At 54.8% G+C, this 19,357-nt stretch overlaps 2 protein-coding genes across 6 annotated transcripts; both read right to left on the reverse strand.

Moving 5' to 3' along the window:
• Positions 1–623: 623 nt before the first annotated feature.
• C28H2orf42 (chromosome 28 C2orf42 homolog) lies at positions 624–5,613 on the reverse strand. 2 transcript variants are annotated; one of them, XM_064638012.1, is made up of 9 exons: positions 5,515–5,613; positions 4,027–4,856; positions 3,279–3,389; positions 2,867–2,974; positions 2,163–2,267; positions 1,923–2,030; positions 1,591–1,691; positions 1,357–1,519; positions 624–889 (listed from the first exon to the last, which is right to left on the reverse strand). In XM_064638012.1, exons 2-9 carry the CDS (start codon positions 4,844–4,846, stop codon positions 639–641), a joined length of 1,767 nt encoding a protein of 588 aa, XP_064494082.1. In that variant the 5' UTR covers positions 4,847–4,856; positions 5,515–5,613; the 3' UTR covers positions 624–638. The 2 variants fall into 2 exon arrangements, with proteins under 2 accessions (XP_064494082.1, XP_064494083.1); XM_064638013.1 differs by having other exon boundaries at positions 624–909.
• A 267-nt stretch (positions 5,614–5,880) lies between these two features.
• On the reverse strand, positions 5,881–19,020 carry TIA1 (TIA1 cytotoxic granule associated RNA binding protein). Of its 4 annotated transcripts, none has more exons than XM_064638014.1 (12): positions 18,860–19,020; positions 14,965–15,061; positions 14,444–14,542; positions 13,537–13,591; positions 12,273–12,360; positions 9,240–9,315; positions 8,993–9,101; positions 8,385–8,480; positions 8,221–8,305; positions 7,594–7,717; positions 7,212–7,351; positions 5,881–7,023 (listed from the first exon to the last, which is right to left on the reverse strand). In XM_064638014.1, exons 1-12 carry the CDS (start codon positions 18,883–18,885, stop codon positions 6,903–6,905), a joined length of 1,116 nt encoding a protein of 371 aa, XP_064494084.1. In that variant the 5' UTR covers positions 18,886–19,020; the 3' UTR covers positions 5,881–6,902. The 4 variants fall into 4 exon arrangements, with proteins under 4 accessions (XP_064494084.1, XP_064494086.1, XP_064494088.1 ...); XM_064638016.1 differs by having other exon boundaries at positions 14,444–14,538; positions 18,860–19,018; XM_064638018.1 differs by lacking the exons at positions 12,273–12,360; positions 13,537–13,591; positions 14,444–14,542; positions 14,965–15,061; positions 18,860–19,020 and adding an exon at positions 11,618–11,707.
• Positions 19,021–19,357: the final 337 nt, after the last annotated feature.

Here is a 19,357-nt window from a genome sequence, read left to right on the forward strand (position 1 = left end):
GGGGCCCTGGCTGCCCCCCCCGTACTGTCGGGGGGTTCTGGGGGGCTCTGGCTGCCCCCCCAGTACTGTCGGGGGGTTCTGGGGGGCTCTGGCTGCCCCCCCAGTACTGTCGGGGGGTTCTGGGGGGCCCTGGCTGCCCCCCCAGTACTGTCGGGGGGTTCTGGGGGGCCCTGGCTGCCCCCCCAGTACTGTCGGGGGGTTCTGGGGGGCCCTGGTTTTCCCCCGCACAGCCCCCTGTCTCTTTCAAACTCGATTTTGGGGTCCCTGGCCTTGCTGGGTGGGGGGCTACCCCCACCATGGGGTGTTGGGGCACTGCCCCTCCTCTCTGGGGTGCCGGGGGGTCTCTCTGTGCCCCCCCAAACCCTGCAGCAGCCCCTGGGATTACCCAGGTAAGACCCTCCCCATGATGGGGGGTCTGCCCCCCATACCCTGTGCCCCCCCCTCTGGCTGTCAGTCACAGCCCCCCTTCTCACCTTCCGGGTGACCCCCCGCCCATCCTGAGGGGCTCCCCAGGTTTCCTCCCTCTTTCCACTCCCCTCCTGGGGGTCTCCCCTCTTCCCCCCTCCACCCTGGGGGTCTCCCCAGATGTCCCTCCTTCCCCCCTGCAGAGGAGACTCAGAGCATGTGCTGAGGGGGGTTTATTTTGGGGGGGCTCCATCGTGTCTGTGCAGGTGCCAGTGCCGGGGGTGGTTTGGGGGGCTCAGGGGAAGGCGATGGTGCTGAGGGGGGGCAGCTCCAGTGGGGGGTCGGTCGGAGGGGGGTCCCGGGGGGGTCCCGCGGGCCGGGGCCCCCCGTGGTGGCCGTACTGGAACTTGAGGCGCAGCTCCCCCAGGCGGGAGCGGGGCAGGATGTTGGGGATCCACTCGATGGTGAATGGGGTGGGCTCCTTCTGCGTGGGGGATGTGTGTCCTGGGGGGGCACGGCGGGGTGGGTGCAGGCCCCCCCTGCCCCTCCACTGAAGCCCCCCACCCTTCAGACTTTCCTTTAACCTCTCTTGAAGCCCCCAGGGGTGTTTTTGTAGCCCCCATTCTCTGGACCCCCTATTCTGCCTCTCTTCAAAGCCTCCAGGGGTGTCTGTGTGTTTGTCCCTCACCCTCTGGGTCCCCCTTTCCCCCCTCCCTTGAAGCCCCCTCACCCTCTGGGCCTGCCCCCTCCTTTGGCTGCTCCGAGCCCCCTCCTCCGAGCCCCCCCTCCCCTGGGCTCCCCCTTTTCTCCCTCTCTTTACAGTCCCCAGGGTTCCCAGGATTCTGCCCCCCTCCCCATGGATTTCAGGGTCCCATCCTGTGGATTTTGGGGTCCCATCCTGCCCCTCCCTGTGGATTCTGGGGTCCCACTCTGTTCCCCCCCCTCACTCACCAACTTTGAGGAAGGTCTGGAGCTCCAGGGGCCGCAGGGGGGGCTGTTTCTCGGGTGTCCCAAACCCGTCTCCCACGGGCTCCACCTCCACGCGGGGGGTCTGGAAGGGCTCGTAGGAGCCATCCCGGTTCTGCACGAAGCTCCTCGTGATCTCCAGCGGCAGCTGCGGCGAGGGGGGGGTCAGGAGGGGTTGTGGGGGGCTCTGGGGGGCCGGAGGGGCTGCTCCCCCCTTACCTCAGGCGTGTCGAAGATCTGCTTCACCTGCAGGACGTTGGTGATGTGCCAGGTGTACTTGGAGAAGGTGCCCAGGGGCAGCGCGTCCCTGCGCACGAAGGCTGGGGAGGGTGGGCTGTCAGGGCTGGGGGGGGACTTGCGGGGCTTCCCTCCCTTTTTTCTCTGTCTTCTCTTCACCTTTTGCCTCATCCCACACTTTTTTCCCCCCACTTTCCCCCCCTTTTTTTGTCCCTCTTTTCTCCCTTCTCACCCTTTTTTTTTTTATCCTCTTTTTTCCCCCCTGTTTTCCCCCCACCTCTTTTTTCTCCTTTTTCTCCCCTGGGATCCCTCACCCGTGGTGGAGTTGGGGAGCCTCTTCTTGCTGCTCCCACTGGAGATGCGCTGCTGGAGGGCATCAAAGAAGGCCTGGGGGATGTGGAACACCAGGGGCTCAGGACGCCCTGCAGGGGGAACAGGGGGAGCACAGGGATCAGGGGCTGGGGGATCCAGGACCCTCATCCTGCTCGGGCCCTGGGGGCAGTCCCTGGGTGGGCTGGAGCCCCAAAGCCCCCCTGGGTGCCCCCCAGACTCACCCTCAAACTGGTAGTGCATGGTTTGGTGGATGCGCTCCGTGACACTGGCCAGCCAGTCCTGGAAGGACAGGGACACCTGGGACTCATCCAGCACCTGGGTACAGCCTGCAGGAGGGAGGGAAGGGATGTTGGAATGTCACCCCCCAGAGCACCCATACACTCCCCAGGGGCATCTGTGGGAGCCAAACCAGTCCTTCCTGGCTGTGGGGTGGGATGGATGTGCTTTGTCTCAGGGAAAAAGGGGAAAATGAGGGATTTGTTCCACTTTCCAGGCCAAAACTAAAGCTGAGAGAGAGAAAAGCACCAAGCAGAGGCTCCTGCCCTGGCACAGGGCATTGCCAGCATGGAGAGAGGGTTTCTCCACAGGGTTCTGAAGAAACTCAAAAGGACAGACCCTTCTCCAAACATCCCATGAAAACTCAAATCACAGAATCATGGAATGGTTTGGGTTGGAAGGGATCTTAAAGCCCTCCCTGCCCATCCCACTGGCAGGGACATCTTCCACTCTCCCAGGTTGCTCCAAGCTCTGTCCAGCCTGGCCTTGGACACTGGCAGGGATACAGGGGCAGCCACAGCTTCTCTGGGAATTCCATCCCAGCCCCTCACCACCCTCTCAGGGAAGAATCCCTTCCCAATACCCATATAAATCTACATAAACCCAGAGTGGGCACTGCCAAGGGGGCCCTGGGTGCCCCCAGACTCACTGTGTCTCTTCAGGGAGGACGAGGCGACTGGTGGCTTCCTGAGGCTGCTCCTTCTGGGGCCGGGATGAGCCGGGTCCGGAGCCAGGAGCGGGCTGGTCACTTGTGTCCCTGAGGGAGGGGTTGTCACTGCAGGAGTCACCCCATGGGATCCCTGCCTGTCACCTCCTTCCTTGGGGCCCTTCTCCTCCATAACACCACCATGAGCATGGGAAAAAACCCCTTTGGGCCAGGTTGGGGTTGTTCCCAAGGCTCCACTGGCACCGACACAGCCGGATCCTAGTCCCTTGGAGCTGCATTGCTGGAGGATTTCAAATCCCACCCAATCCTCAAGCTGGATCCCAGTCCCTTGGAGGTGCTCCCAAGGGGATTTTCAGCTCCCACCCATCCCACAGACCTTCCCAGGGACACTCACCCGGCCCCACATCCTTTTTCCTCTTCCTGGCCTTGGCAGCAGCCACCCCCCGAGGCCGTGCTGTGGATCCGGGGCCACAAACCAGCTGCGGAATCACCGCACCCTTCAGACCTGGGGACACAAATCCTGTCCCTAAAAACATCTCAACCAGGGAACAGGGGGCTCATGTGCCCCCACAGGACCTCCCAGCACATCCCAAATGTTTGCAGGGGAATCCCCCCTCCTCTGGACATCCTCCTTTGGGAAGACATTGAGGATTTTATCCTGCTCCCATTGTGCCCTCAGGGGGGGTTTCCAACCTTTGGATGCCCAAGGACAGGGTGGGATGGGGATATGAGGGTGAAGCTTTTGGGGTGCAGAACCCCCTTGGGGCAGTGAACCCCAGATATTGTTGCTGTGGGAGGGGTTCACAGGGAATTAACCCCAGAGGCTGCTGTGGGAGGGGGTTCACAGGTTCCAGCCCTGGAAAACAACCCCAGGATGCCCTGAGCACCCAAGGCAGTGAATCCCAGTGGGATCTGCCCCCACCTAGCTCTCATGGGAGCACGGGGAGCTCCTCATTCTGCTCCCACACTCTGGGAACCAGGAGCTGGCTGCATCATGGTGGGAATCACTCCCCGTGCAGAGGGACTGGGCAGGACACAAACCCAACCCCCAGGGTAGCTGCTGACCGGTGCCAGGGCCCGGGCTGGGGTGTCACCGACCCCTCAACACCCCCCAAAGCCCCCGTGTGCCCCCCCCTTCCCACCCCCGGCGTCGGAAGCGAGGAACTCGGCGAACTCCTGGGCCAGGCTCTCGTCGCTGGCGAAGGCGCAGATGCAGGCGAGGAAGTGGATGCAGCGTGTTGGTGGGACCTCTTCCTCCTCCTCCTCCTCCTCCTCCTCCCCCTTGCCGTGCCCAGCGCGGGGGCTCCGGCAGGCGCAGGAGAAGCGGTGCTGAGCGAAGCAGGCGTGCAGGTAGCCCAGGCCGTGCCTCTGGCTGGCCTGGCACTTGACCACCAGCACGCTCCTGGTGACCCTCTGCACCAGCGGCCCCGTGGGCTCTGTCGCCAGCTCCCACAGGCTCTGCTTGGCCTCGGGGGGCGCCTGCAGGGAGCCCAGCACAGAGCTCTTGAGGGGCAGCGGCGTGGCCTCGGCCTGGCAGCCCAGTGCCAGCTTCAGGTGCTGGCACTGCTTGTCCTCCGCCACCGCTGTGCCACAGGCGGGCGCATGGCAGCGCCCCGAGCTCAGCTGGGTGATGAGAGTGCCTTCGGGAGTCTGGATGGCGGTCTCGGAGACCCCCAGCTCCACGAAGCAGCGGGCGTGGTGCCCGCGGTGCCGCACGGAGTAGAGCTGGGCGGGGGAGCCGGTGAGGACGCGCACGGCGCCGGGGTCGGTGCCAGTGCCAGGGCCGGGTGGGCGGCGGGCGCCGGGCCGGAACACCGTCCCACACCGCTGGTTCTTGCAGCTCAGCCCCCGCGTGCCGTTGTAGGTGCCACAGCGGGGGCACTTGCGGATGCCCCGCAGGGTGGCCTTGCCCAGGTCCGACAGGAAGGAGGGGGCTTTGGGCCTCGATGGCGGGGGGTCCATGCTCAGGGAGCTGGGAGGGCACAGAGGGGGGAAATGGGGGGGAACAGATTAGTTGGCTGGTCACTGGTGGTGCCAGTGGTGTCCCAACAGTCCCTGGGACACCCTGTCCGATCCCTGTGCCATCCTGACAGTCCTTGAGCCACCCTGACAGTCCCCATGTCACCCCAGAAAACATGAACCATGGACAGGAATGGGGCAGGAATGGGGCAGGAATAGAGCAGGAATGGGGGCAGGAATGGAGGCAGGAATGGGGCAGGAATGGGGGCAAGGAATGGGGGCAAGGAATGGGGGCAAGGAATGGGGGCAAGGAATGGGGGCAAGGAATGGGGCAGGAATAGGGCAGGAATGGGGGTAGGAATGGAGGCAGGAATAGGGCAGGAATGGGGGCAGGAATGGAGGCAGGAATGGGGCGATTCCCTCTTGCCCCCCCATGTTGGGTTTTGCACCAGTTTGGCCAGTTCTGAGGATCAGAACAGCGAATTCAGTCCCTCAACCCACTCCCCCCCTCACACAGCTCCCTATCCCAGTGTGACACTGGGGGGGAGTGGGAGGGCTCCCCGTGACCCCCAGGAAGCCTGTGCCCGTCCCTGCTCTGCCCCGCGTCCCCTGAGCCCCAGCCCGGGGATCTCTCCCCCAGCCCCAGGGAGGTCTCTCCCCCGCCCCGGTACCTGCAGCCCCGTTACCGCCGCCGTGGGCACCGTGAGGGGGGGGTCCCACTTCCGCCATTCGCGCGCCCTTATTGGTCTGCCAGCACCACGTGGTGCGTCCCGGGGGCTGCTGGGAGATGTAGTCCAAAGAGGGGCTACGGCCACACCAGGGCCTGGACTACAACTCCCAGCAGCCCCCGCGGCAGGAATTCACCACTTTCTCCCCTTTCCCCCCCAAATTCCAACCTTTCCCCCCAAATCCCACCAGCACCCGCTCCACTCCCCCCCGTGACCAACAAAACACAGCACACAAGCTTCAGGGTTTTTTTAATTTTTCCTTTTTTTTTTTTTTTAAATTTTTTCCTTTTTTTTTTCCATTTTTGTGGGTTTGTGTTTTTTTTTTTTTTAAAGGCTGGGCAAGAGGTAGGATTAAAAAAAGGGTGTTTTTGGCCTCTGATAGATCAGGTTTGGGAGCTCTTCTCACCTTCACTCCCTTGTAAAACACACCTGGGATATCGAGGGAATTTTACACAATTCATTAAAAACTTTATATTCCAAGAGATATCTGATATCCACAAAAAATTAAGGGAAAAAAAGAAGATTTGAGGCATAAAATCACATCAAAAAGACTCCATGTCCTACCTTTAAATAAGGAAAAGTACAAAAGTGGCCAAAAGTTGTGCAAAATTCTTCAATTTGCTCAAATATTTTACAGGAAAATGTAGAAATCAGTAAAAAAAAAAAAAAATCAAAGTAACAACCCTGGAGGGATTTGTCACGTTTTAGCAACAGGAATTTTGCTGTCCCAGGGTGGGAATCTTGGCTCACGTGGGGAGATGGGTGTTGTCACACCCCTTTTTTTCCCCCCATCGTAAGGCAAAACCGACCCTGAAAAACACACTGAGATCCACAAAAAATGATGTAAACGAGTAATTTATCCTCAAAAAAACACCCTCCTGGTGGAAGAAAAACCAGAGGGTTTTTCCAAGAGGCTCCTTAAAAACAGGGTGTGAGGCTGAAGATGTGGCAGCTCCAGGATTCCCACACTTTTGGCTTATTTTGGGGGGTTTTACAGCTGTTTATGGTGTATTTTTCCATCGGCTCCGAGGGAAAACCTCCCCAAAAATACAAAAACAAGGATGACTTGTGCAATTCCTGCCCCAATTCTGAGCTAAGGCAGCGAAGTCCCTGCATTTGTGTTTCTAAAAAACATTGAATTTAAGAAACACATCAAAAGGAGGAAAAAACAACCAAGGCAGAAGGCGGCGATCCAGCATCTGGGTGTGGGGGGGAAGGGGGGATTCTGTTAAAATTGAAAGGGTGGGGGCGATTTTTCCATGATTCCAACCCCTCGGATTGTGGCTCTGGTAATAAATACCCGGGTGGGGGGTGCTGGGGGGTCCCTGCGCTCAGGGGGTCTCGAAGCCCACGCGGAAGCCGGGCTGGGGGGGCACCACGGCGCCGTTCTGGCCCTGGGGGGGCTGCACTCCATAGCTGGGGCCCATCCAGGCTGCTGCCGACTGGGTCTGGCTGTGGGGGGAGAGAAGAATCCCTTAGGAATGTGGGGGGGATAAGGGAAGGGGGGTTTGATGAGGAATTGGGGCACTGAGGGGGGTGGGGGAGTTGTCCTGGAGTGGAACAGCTTTGAGGGGGTTGTAGGGTCACAAAGCCGTTTCCCAAGGGGATAAAAAGGAGATTAAAGCCCCCCCTGAACTCACCTGAATCCCTGCTGGTTCCAGGCCTGGCCGTACACGCCATAGGTGGGCACCTGCCACCCGTTGGGCACGTACTGCCCGAGCTGGGCCCCGCCGTACCACTGCCCCCACTGCCCGTAGGGAGGGGGGTAACTCAGCTGGTTCTGTGGGAAGAGCCAGGGTAGGAATCAGGGAATGACACCTTCCACCAGGCCAGGCTGCTCCAACCTGGCCTTGGACACTGCCAGGGACACAGGCTCCCCCCTCCTGGCAGGAAGTTGCAGAGAGCGAGAAGGTCCCCTCTGAGCCTCCTTTTCTCCAGGCTGAGCCCCCCCAGCTCATTTACATTTTCCAGCCCCTTAAGGAATTCCCAGCAGACACAACTTCCCAGAGGAGCAGCCCTGACCTGCTGCACGGGGCTGACCATGTCAGGGGTCTCCTTGCCCCAGTAGCACTTCACGACGTGGCCCTCGATGGTGGTGCCGTTGACAGACACGATGGCGTGCGCTGCACTCTCGTGGGAACTGAACCTGCCGGGATCAAGGTGGGACAACACGAGCCACTCACTCAGGGAATAACGGCTGGGATAACCCCCAGGCTCCTCGCTAGCCCAGGATGGCTTTGGGGCCTCAGAACCAGCTGGAACTGCCCCTGTCCCACCCCAGCGGGTGGCAGGACGTGAGGTCACGGGTGACAAAGGGTTGGGGCTGCTCTTCCTGTCCCCATGCTGTGATTCTCCCTAAATACACTGGAAAATCCAGCAAGGAGAGCAGTCAATTTATGATGTTTTCTGCTGTATGGAGCTTCATCAATAAAGGGATGGTGCTTTTGGGAAGACTCAGAGTGTTTCAGTAACTCCTCTGAGATGACACAACAGACCAAGGTCCTGTACGGTTCCAGCTGTTTTCTGGGGTTTTTCCTGCGTGTTACAGCCCATAACCCCTCCTCAGAGCAGAGGGAGCTGCTGCAGGGTGGGCTCTGCAGCCTGGCAAACTCCCACCCGAGCAGACCACCATGCCCTCGGCCCACCTACCGCACGAAGGAGTATCCTTTATCCGGGAACACTCGGATCTCCAGGATCTGCCCAAAGGGGGAGAAGGTCTGGCGCATCAGCTGCTCTGGAGCAGGAAGGACAGGGAGCGGCGTGAGGAACCCGCAGGGGCACAGAACAGGGGGCACAGGGGGAACCCCACGTACCTGTGAGGCCCGAGGTAACCCCCCCACAGTACACGGTGCAGTTGCTGGGGCTGGACTGGGTGACCACGTCGTCGTAGGACAGTTGTTTGGTGTTTGCTGGGAGAGATTGGACAGGGATTTTCAGTGGATCTGACAGGAATGGTGGGGGAATTATAATTATAATCCTGACTGGCAAAAGGTGTTGAGCACAACCTGCAAACACCCCACTGAGAATCTCTGTGGAGAGACTTAAGAGAGCCTTCTAGTGACTAAAGGGGCTCCCAGAGAGCTGGAGAGGGACTTGGGACAAGGGATGGAGGGACAGGACAAGGGGGGAATGGTTTCCCACTGCCAGAGGGCAGGGTTAGATGGGATACTGGGAAGGAATTCCTGGCTGTGAGGGTGGGGAGGGGCTGAGAATGGAATCCCCAGAGCAGCTGTGGCTGCCCCTGGATCCCTGGCACTGTCCAAGGCCAGGCTGGACGGGGCTTGGAGGAACCCGGGCTAGTGGAAGGTGTCCCTGCCCATGGCAGGGGGTGGAATGGGATGGCTCTGAGGTCCCTCCACCCCAACCCATTCCATGATTCCCCGACTCGGGAGGCTGGCAGGGCACCCAGCTGAGCACCTACACTCATAGGTGCTCTTTGGAGCCGGAGGTTTCCTCGTGGCCCAGTTGGTGCGGATTTGCCGTCCCCCGAGCCACTGCCCCCCCATCTGCTGGATCGCGTTCTCTGCGTCCTGGGGGAGAGGAGACAACAAAACCCCCTGTCAGCAGCTCCTCCCCTGCGAGAGGGCCAAGGGATGTTTCCCCTTTATTGAAGAAGGAACCTAGAGGATCTTACCCGCTTATTGAAGAAGGAGAGGAAGGGATCTTACCCATTTATTGAAGAAGGACACGAAGCCATATCCCTTGGACTTCCCTGTCGCCATGTCCTTGACCACCCGTGCGTCCCTACAAAGCACAAACGAGAGCCAGTTCAGCCCCTTCCAGTGCAGCCCCTCCTCGAGTCCCTGAGTCATTTTCCTCTCTCACCTCCACTAATCCTCAGCTCTTCACTGCACCAGCAACACACTCAAAGCAAAAGGCTCCTTGTCTACACAGAACTTTACTAAGGCTTTGCCAGGTAGCAGCAAAATTAAAACTTAATTGTGTAAACATGTAAATCAATGGCTTCTCTAACAAATGTCTGCACTCTACAGCTGGCTCCTGCTTCAAAACACTCTCACAGACTGTTAAGGCACAAAGCATGGTCAAAGCAGCTATTCCAGATGGCTTAAGGCTGACATGAGCTGAATGGCTCTCTTCAACCACGCCATTTTTAAACTTTTATTTATTTGCCAACACATTCTACATACTCATTCCAAATATTAAATAGAAAAAAAAATAAAAAAAAAGAAGATAGGAATTAAAAGGCATACGTCGCCTGTTAACTGAATTCTTTAATTCTTGGGTCGTTACCCCCTGTTTGGACTGTGGGCAGCTGCAAATTTTGAGAGATTGATATTTCAGAAATTAGTGAAGAAAACACTGCAATATTCATATCTTTACAAACTACACATTACACAGCATTGGTACAACAGAGATTGGAACTACGAAATATATATAAAAAAGAGGGAAAAAAATGAATAAAATTGATAAAAATAAATAAGAAAACTACAACGTTTGTCCACTGTGAACTGTAGCTTGTGGTTAGCCATGGAATTCTGTCCATTCTTCAGGGACACTCTGCAAAATAACCAGAGCCCTATTATTTGGGATTGAGTTAGGAAGAGAACCCAGCTACCAGAGCTAAACCCACTGGAGGATACAGCAGCAGTTCGGGGCCCAGCCAGCCCAGGGTGAGGTGTCCTCATCCCAGGCCACCCTCTCCTCCCTCCCACCACGGACAGGCAGGAAAAGAAACAGAAACAGCAGCAAAACCACTCAGGAAGTCATGCAATTTAGGGCTGGAGAAGTCAGAGGGGGCAGAGGAAAAACAGTGTTAATGTGGGCACAGCACTGAGACTCAAAAGAGAAGCCACAATGGAGAGAAAGTTTGTTAAGGCCTGGAGTTCGTAAGCCTAATTAAGTTTAATTATGGCACCCACAGCATGACAGTGTCAGTGGTGCCTAATGAAAATCTCTCTCCCAAAGCTACAGCAGGAATATTTGTCCTTTCCTCTCTGTTAGACCCTCCCCCACTTCCCCTTTTTTTTCTTTCCTAGGTCAGAACTTGGATCAAACATTACAAATTGCCAGAGAAAAGCCACTTTGGGAGCTGAGTCTAGAGAGGCAGTGAGGGAAAAACTCATCTCTACTTACCCTCAACTGAAAACTTGGGAATAAAGACTTGAGAACAAGTGAAAACATGCACAGAGCAAGAGAAAAAGGAACCACAACAAAACGGTGTTTGTTTAAAAAAAGCCAGATGCAAAGAATTACCCAATTTCTTTCTGAGTTAACCATGCAGTACTTCAACCTCGGTGTCATTAATGAAAAAAAGCTCAGTTTGGCACCAATAAAGATTAAAATAAAAAGAAATCAATCAGGAAATATTCCATTAGCAGCACAATTCCACAGGCTGGTCACTGTTAAAGAACAGGTAAAGTCAAGTCACTTCATTCAATCACTTGTTTTTCCAGGTTAAACTTAAATAAGAAGAAAATCTGGGTCATTCTGAGTTTGGAAAAAGAGTTCAAAAAAGTCATTAAGGGGATAATTCTGCTTTTTTGGGGAAAAAACTGAGTTTCAGCTTGGATGGTCAGTTTGAGCCAAGGCAAACCACAAGTGTTCTGTGTGTCAGCAGCACAAGCACCACTCCCCATCACCACCATCACACAGGGATAGCTCTTCCAGGGAAAAAACTCTTCCAGGAAAGATGGGACAACAGGCCTGGCCTCAGATTCAGGGGTAGGAGGGAGCTTAGGGGGTTATTTATGGAATGTGTGTCCACTGAGCTGTCACCTCTGATACCCAGGTAGGGGGAAACTCTCTCGCTGCCCGCTCCTGCCTCCTTCTCCCATCATTCCAGCCTATCCCTTCCATCCAGCACATCTGGCCAGAGGATGAGAGCATGAACTGCCTCCCTGGAGCCCTCCCTCTGCACTCCCTGGTGACCATTAGCTGCAGTCAGGCATTGGGGATGTCTGAAGCAAGACCACACACAGATAAATTTTAAACCTTCTAATAAAAGGAAATCAAGCTGGCATTAAAAGAGGAATAAACTGGACTCTTGAGGGGTAAAAAAAAATAAAACAACAAAAAACAAACTTACTTCAATTAAATGCTTCACTACCCAACACTCCAAAGCACTCTATGTTCTTACATCACCATCAAGAAACTCCAATGTCCAGTACAGACAACACTACAAGGAAAATTAATGGTTTACGTTTGGAGGACGGAATGAAGGAACTGCTCCTCTCTCTGCTACACCCTGAGCAGGACAGACTGGCAGGGAGGGCTGGGACCATCCCTGCCCCGCTGGGACCAGCTCAGCTCCCTGACCCCTCTGTGGGGCCCTGGGTCAAGGGCTGACGCTGCCCCAGTGCCCCAGCGAGCCTTGTGCTCAAAAAAGGTTCATTTGTGGGAAACGGGGATTAACTCCATAAAAAACATTGGCTATGGCACCCCAAAAATCCAGAGTGCAAACTGGGCTGAGAGGGCCAGGGAAATGCACACCCCGGGCTGAAGAGTCTGGATTTTCCAGTGTTGCTTTGCCAAATGAGGCAAGGAGGATAAAGCCAAAGCAAGCTGGACACAACTGTTCCAGGAAAGCAGAACAAACTGGGATAAAGGATTCGGGTGAGAGGCTGCTGTGTGACCAGAGGAGTGTGTGTCCCTGCCCTGCACAGTGTTACTTACTCACACACAAAGCTGCCTCCACTTGGGAGAGAGAACTTGGAGATTCTGTGCCCTAAAAAAGGACTTACGATATTCTTCCAAAGGGGGCAAAGGCTGCTTTGATGTCTTCAGTTGTGATCTCTGGACTGAGGTCTCCCACAAAGACATGGAAATGGTCTTTTGGGGAAAAAGAGAAAGAAGCACTTAATGGTTGAACAACTCTGTACAGAGTAGAGTAAAAAAAAAAATAAATTAAGAAAACCTTTATTAAAACTCCAGCTATTATTAAAAATACATTATTAAATACAACAAAAATACCTAATAAATACCACCAAAAAAAATTAATAATCAATTAATATTCAAACATCTTCTACATGAAGACCAGAGTTTGCTGAGGCACAGAATTCACTGCTGTTCTCTGTGCTTGGCCGTGCTACAAGTCAGTGATTTGAAGGACACTGCAGCCACTTTTGTATCTTGAATTTTACCAACTGCTTTTAAGACCTGCCAGTATTTACTGTACAAATCTGAAACTACTTACTTAATGTGTCCAGATTACACAAAAATTTTTCTCTTCCTATGCCAGCATTAAGCTGTGACACAGAATTATGGAATCATGGAATGGTTTGGGTTGGAAGGGACCTTTAAAAGACCCAGTCCCATGCCCTGCCACAGACACCTGCCACTATCCCAGGCTGCTCCAAGCCCTGTCCAACCGGGCCTTGGACATTTCCAGGGGTGGGGCAGCCTCAGCTCCTCTGGATGTGGCAGGAGATCAGTTGCTCCTTGAAGTCCCGTAAGCTGGAATGCTTCAAGAAACACAGGAGGGATTTTGATCCTACCCACAATGTCTGGGTTAACACTGCAGGTCATAAAGGACAGATCAAAACAACCCAACTTAACAATTTGCCATGAAAGGAGGAAAACCAGTCCTGAATCTAAGAAGTTTTCCACCACAGTCACCGTGCCCCCCAGATCTGTGCTACAGCAGATACCAAACTCCAGTCAACTCAGATGCTGCCGTGGTTTACCCTCACCAGCCTACAGGAATTCCAAGGGAAGCCTTTCCATAAAAAATAAATGGAGAACAAAAAAAAACCAAAAAAACCCAAACACAGCTTCAGGTGGTTGGTGAAGACCCTGGAGATACTTCCACTTATGTTTAAGAAGACACAGTTACCTTGTGAACACTGTGCTGGCAATGGAACTACCTGATGGCAAAGATCAGATTTCTTCTTCAGTTTATTAAGACAAAGACATTAATTAGGACTACAATAAAAACATTCCCACAAAGCATCATTTGATGTATTTATGTTTAAGAACTTGTACAACTCAGGCATAAGTGGTACTTACTGCTGGTGTCCTTCTTCTGGCTGCTGGGGGTGGTGGCCCAGTTCACTTTGACCTCCTGCAAATGGAAGATCATTAGATCCTGGAACTCACAACTGAGCTCAAGACACCTCCAGCACTTAATTCTGACCCTACAGAGCTCCCCATGGGCAAGGCTGGGGTGAAAGGTCAAGTTTAACACATATTTCTAGGGAGAGGGCTTGTTCTTAAGATTATTCTGAGGGCTGGAGCAGCTCTGCCATGGAGACAGGCTGGAAAAGCTGGGGGTGTCCAGCCTGGAGAAGAGAAGGCTCTGTGGAGACCTCAGAGCCCCTTCCAGTGCCTAAAGGGGCTCCAAGAGCTGGAGAGGGACTTTGGACCACGGGGAATGACTTCCAAATATCTTACAGGGAAGTGTCAAGAGGATGGGGACAGACTCTCTTCAGTGGTGCCCAGTGACAGGATAAGAGGCAACGGGCATGAACTGAAACGTGGGAATTTCCACCCGAATATGAGGAAAATACGATGGAAAACTTTCCTTTGAGGGTGACAGAGCCCTGGAACAGGCTGTGGAATCTCCTTCTCTGGAGACATTCAACCCCTGCCTAGACAACACCCTGTGCAACCTGCTCTGGGTAAACCTGCCTTGGCAGGGGGGCTGGGTGGGATCATCTCCAGAGGTCCCTTCCAACCCCAACCACTCTGGAATTCTGTGGGCATTCCTCCCTCCCACTTCCACATTCCCACCTCCCTCTGCCTTCTTCCTACAACAGCCTGAATTCTCTCCCCAGTCGTGTTCTGTTGCAATCTCTGTCCCAAGGGAGTGCCTGACAGCTCCAGTGTGTCTCCAGTGGACCTGTGCCCTGGATCCATCCTGCCCAGCCGGGCCAGCCCGCTGTCCCCTCACTCACCCGCAGCCAGGGCAGCTTACCTTACCCATTATCTTCCTGCCGTTCATGGCCGCCAGCGCGGCGGCCGCGTGCCGGTGCTCGTAGAACTCCACGAAGCAGTAGGGATCGTTTCCAGCTGTCTGAGACAACAGGCAAACCCAGGGTCAGGGACCCAAACCTCCTCAGGCTGCACTCGGCTGCTCTGCTCAGCTCCTGATTCCTCACCCCTCAGCATCCCCAGTGGACAGGCTTTTTCATTGCACAGGGATTACATTCAGGGACTGACAAAGCTCTGCCTTACAAAGTTGAAATTACGGCAGAGAATTTTTAAAATCTCATTTACAACCCCGCCACGGTTTAAGCTGTTCACTCCCCCTCACCATGTCCACCCATCCTTCAATTCACAGCAGGCACAAGGCAGGAATGATGCCAAAAGCACACAGCAGCACCTCCAGGCTTATTACCCCCTTTAACTGGTCGTGCCCTTTTTCCAGGGGAATTCCCAGACACACAGGTACGGCCTGGAGCCATGAGGAACACGGCAATCAGTGCAGGCTCTTACATCCATGATCATCTTGCAGTTCTTGCATGGTCCGATCTGGCTGAACAGCTGGAGGATCAGAGCCTCGGTCACGTCCCTGGACAGGTTCCCCACGTACCTGAGGATCAAACACAGCACAGACACGGGTGTTGGTCACACTGGGAGCTGCAGAGGGCTCTGGGCAAGGGACTGCAGGGACAGGAAAAGGGGGATAGCTTCCCCCTGACAGAGGGCAGGGTTAGATGGGATATTGGGAAGGAATCCTTCCCTGGGAGGGTGGGGAGGGGCTGGGATGGAATTCCCAGAGAAGCTGTGGCTGCCCATCCCTGGAAGTGTCCAAGGCCAGGCTGGAAGGGCTTGGAGCAACCTGGGAGAGTGGAAGGTGGCCCTGCCCCTGGGATGAGCAGGGATGGCTTTAAGGTCCCTTCCAACCCAACCATTCTATGATTCTATTATTTATTCATATTTATTTGAATTTATTTGGGTTTGTATGGGATGTTTGGAGAGGAAGGGTCAGTCCAACGGGGCAGCCTGGTCTAGTGGAATGTGTTCCTGCCCATGAAAGGGGGGTGAGATAAATTGGATTATCTTTAAGGTCCCTTCCAACTCAAGTAACTCCATGACCCTGTAACTCCATGAACTCAACCCACCAAACTGATTTCCACGCACAGAAATGGCAGTTCTGGTGTCTGTACAACATCATCATTCCCCAGGCACCATTTCCCAGCTGCCCCAACAGCTCAGGCTGGTGTTTGTCAAGGTTGTTACACAACATTTGGTCCATTTCTTTCAAAGGCCTCAGGTTTTGGAAGCATCAGATCTGTGTGAGACCACAGGCCAACGTGCTCGAGTGCACAAACACAACCCCAACCCCTGCTCCCATCTGGGATTTTGGCTTTCTCAGACCCCCATGAACCACACGTGGGTGTTTTTGTTGTTGTTGTCGAGCCCAAGTCACGAGATTTTTATAAAAAGCACAGTGAGAAACCTCAGCTCCTGAGGTGTGGCAGCAGCTTCCCACAAAGGAATGTTCTGTGGGTAACCTCTGCCACGGGAATCCTGGACAAATCCCACCACCAAAACCACCTGGGTGCACCTGCAACCCCCCCACCCGCTGCCAAGAGGTGTAAAGGTGTTGTAAGGAAACAACCAGGCAGCAACAACAGGGGCTGCTCGTGCTCCTGGTGTTGACACAAGGCCAGGAACCTGCCAGAGGGATGAGCTCCAATATTTGGTTAGGCAGATACTGTGGGAAGGAGACACAGAGCCTGTTTTGCTGCCAGAAGTGATAAATACAGGAGCCCTGTGTTAATAATTTGGACAACTATTTTAGGGAGGAGTCAGGAGTGTATTTTAAAATCCCCAGACAGACCTTCACAGCCATCATCTTGCTCTGAGTGATTCCTGCACTTCTGACAAGTTTCCTTAAGCCCTAAAACCTTCAAAAAAGGAGGGATTGGTGCACTTCATTAAGGTAATTAACCAGGACATTATCCCCCACATCAAGCTCAACCAAGAGTCAAAATCACAGAATCATTTACTTGAGAAAGACCTCATGAAGTCCAACCTTTGGCTGATCATCACCTTGTCAACCAGACCAGAACTAGAAAGGCCTCTTTTTTCCTCCCCCTTTTTTTTTTCAATATTGTCATCCTTTGGATAATGCATAAACTGAGCCTCATGTGACCTTCTGGGTCCAAATTAATTAATTTGTGACTGAGAGTTCCCCAAACAGGGTGCCCACACCCCGACCTCTGCACTCACAGGAGGAGATCTCAGTCCTGTCTCTTCCTGCACCTTTCCCATCCTTCTCTTTCCTGCTAATTGGAAGAGAACCCAATTAATGAGTTGGTTGGTGACTCTCTGCAGATGAAGGACTGCATTTTCCAACTTTATTCACTGCGTGTGGCTTCTTGAGAAGTAAAACCCAACCACTGCCAGCACTTCTTCCAGACACACAAACCGAATTAGGACACGTATTCCACAAGCATCCCTGGACCTCCATGGAAAACACAAACAAGAGGACTCAGTCACTTCAAACCCATCTCGTAACCACTCTGCAGATCTGCAATCTGCTGGTGAAGAGTGGTTTTCAAGGAAGGGAGAACAAGCTGCCTCTCCAGGAAATCATTTACATAAAAGGAATAACAGCTCCTAAAGGATCTACACCCCCTCACAGACATGGGTTATGTGGAAATGGCAAAACCAAGGCGTTACTTCCAGTAACGTCTGGAATCTATTCCAGAAAAATGTCTGAAATGTGCTAAAGGAAGGAAAGGAACAGGGACAGGGGTGCAGAGGGCTTTGGAGGCCCCTCATGATGTCACACAAGTGAGGGAGCCCCAAAATCTACACCCAGGTGGGGTTTCTGGAGCAGAAATCCTACAGAAATCCTTGTGTAGACATGGATTTAACACACACTTCGGCCCCCAGCTGCAAAGATCACCTTAAGCTGCACTTTCTGCCTTCAACTGCTCGTTCTAAACGTGCCCTGTGACACCCAGCTCGTGGCAATCCCCTGTGTGATTTGAGAAAGGCACTGGGAGGTGCCACAGGAATCCCATCCCAGGGTGCTGCTCAGTCCTCAGCTGTGCTCAGAACCCGGCCGTGTGTAAGGTCGGGCTCAATGATCCTGGGGATCTTTTCCACCCTCAGTAATTCCATGTCTGTGCCACAAGCTGCACGTGCTCCAGGACAGGGACCTCATTCCCTCGGGAACACACCGAGACCACCAGGCTCCACACAACTATTGGGATGGGGGGGGAACATCTTCCTAAATAAACACAGAACACGCCAACAGGTCTGACCATGTTTGCTGATGCCGAGAATAGCTCCCAAAATGTGGGAAGACAACGGGATTGGAGGAGCAGACAGAGTGGTCACTGCCGTGAGGCACCTCAAGGGCTTGTTTTCCTGCGGTCACTCAGCCAAGTTGTTTCTCAAGCCCTGGGGAGGTGCAGCAATCCAAGGGCACAATGTTCCCTCGCCTTGGAATGATTCCCTCTCCCTCCTGCCTTTGCTCCTGCACTGGAGAATGAAGCTGGTAGAGGTCAGATGGGAAGACTGGAGGCTGATTTCCCTGATCTACATGAGGGATACCACTCCAGGTAACACCTGCCTGGGAAAAGGAGGGAAACACACAGCTCAGGTGTGCACAGGAGCTCTGGGAAACAGCACCAGGGGTGCACAGGAGCGCTCCCGTGCCTGGAAAAGTGTCGGGTGTCCACAGCACCACCACCTTTTCCTAATACCCAATGTAAACCTCCCCCGACACAGCTTCATAATTAGTTCTTTGGGAAGTAACAGGCTCAAGGCGTGCTTTGAACACTGGGGCAAACAATGGATTCATGGGCACCTCCTGGGTACTTCCTTGGAGCTGCTGATCATGGCACTGGGGCTCCAGCTGTTTCCCAGGGCAGTGCCCACATTCCCTGGGAGCTGGTGGTGCCACATGCTCCAGAGATAGTAAAATCCAGCCAGACGCTCACAAAATGCACATGGAGCATGTAGGATGATAGGATCGTCATCATGGAACGGTCTGGGGTGGAAGGGACCTTGATCATCCAGTTCCGTCCCCTGCCACGTGCTAGGATGGACTGGGGAGGGCGGACACATCTTCCAGACCCCCTTTTCCTCCAGAAGTGAGCTGGAGGCCCGGGATAACACCCGGATCGCGGGGCAGGACGGCGGTGACCAGCACTGGGAACCGGGAAGGGGCAGGAACACCGCAGGGGGCGCCGGGTACCCCTTAGCCCCAGGCGGGGGTCGCTCCCCCAGCACTGCGGGCAGCTGAGGGCCCGCGGCGGAGCCCCAGCGGCGCCGCCGGTGCCTGAGGGGCCCCTCCGTGAGGCGACCCCGGGCCGCCCCTCCCCGCGGAGCCGGGAACAATAGGCGGTCTCGCCCCCTCCCCACTCACAGGGTCTTGGGCATTTCATCCTCCATGGCGCCGCCGCCGCCCACCCCGGCTCTTCCCCCCCGCCGGGGCGGCCCCGTGAGCCCTGGGCAGCCCGGGCAGCCCGAGCGGCGCCGGCCCCGCCGGCGGACGGTCCCGCGGCAGCTCCTCGCAAGATGGCGGCGGGCGGGCGGGCTGAGGGGGCTGGGGGGGGCGGTGGAGGGGCGGGAACGCGCGTGCGCCGAGAGAGCGCGGGAACGGAGCGGGAGCGCGCGCCCCGCCCGCTGCCAATCTGCGCGTGCGCGACAGGGAACGGCGGGGACGATTAAAAATAGAGGGGTTAAAATGAAGGGATTGAAAAGTAAAGGGATTGAAATATAGAAAGGAGTTAAAAGTGAAGTAGTTAAAAGTAAAGGGGTTAAAAGTGGGGTGAAAAGGGACATCAGGTCGCTGGGAACGGGGGTATCGGGGTGGAGGGTGGGAAAAGAAAAACGAAGGCGTTAAATAAAGGAATTAAAAGTG

This window comes from Pseudopipra pipra, chromosome 28, assembly GCF_036250125.1.
Source record: "Pseudopipra pipra isolate bDixPip1 chromosome 28, bDixPip1.hap1, whole genome shotgun sequence".
NCBI classification, from domain to species: domain Eukaryota; kingdom Metazoa; phylum Chordata; class Aves; order Passeriformes; family Pipridae; genus Pseudopipra; species Pseudopipra pipra.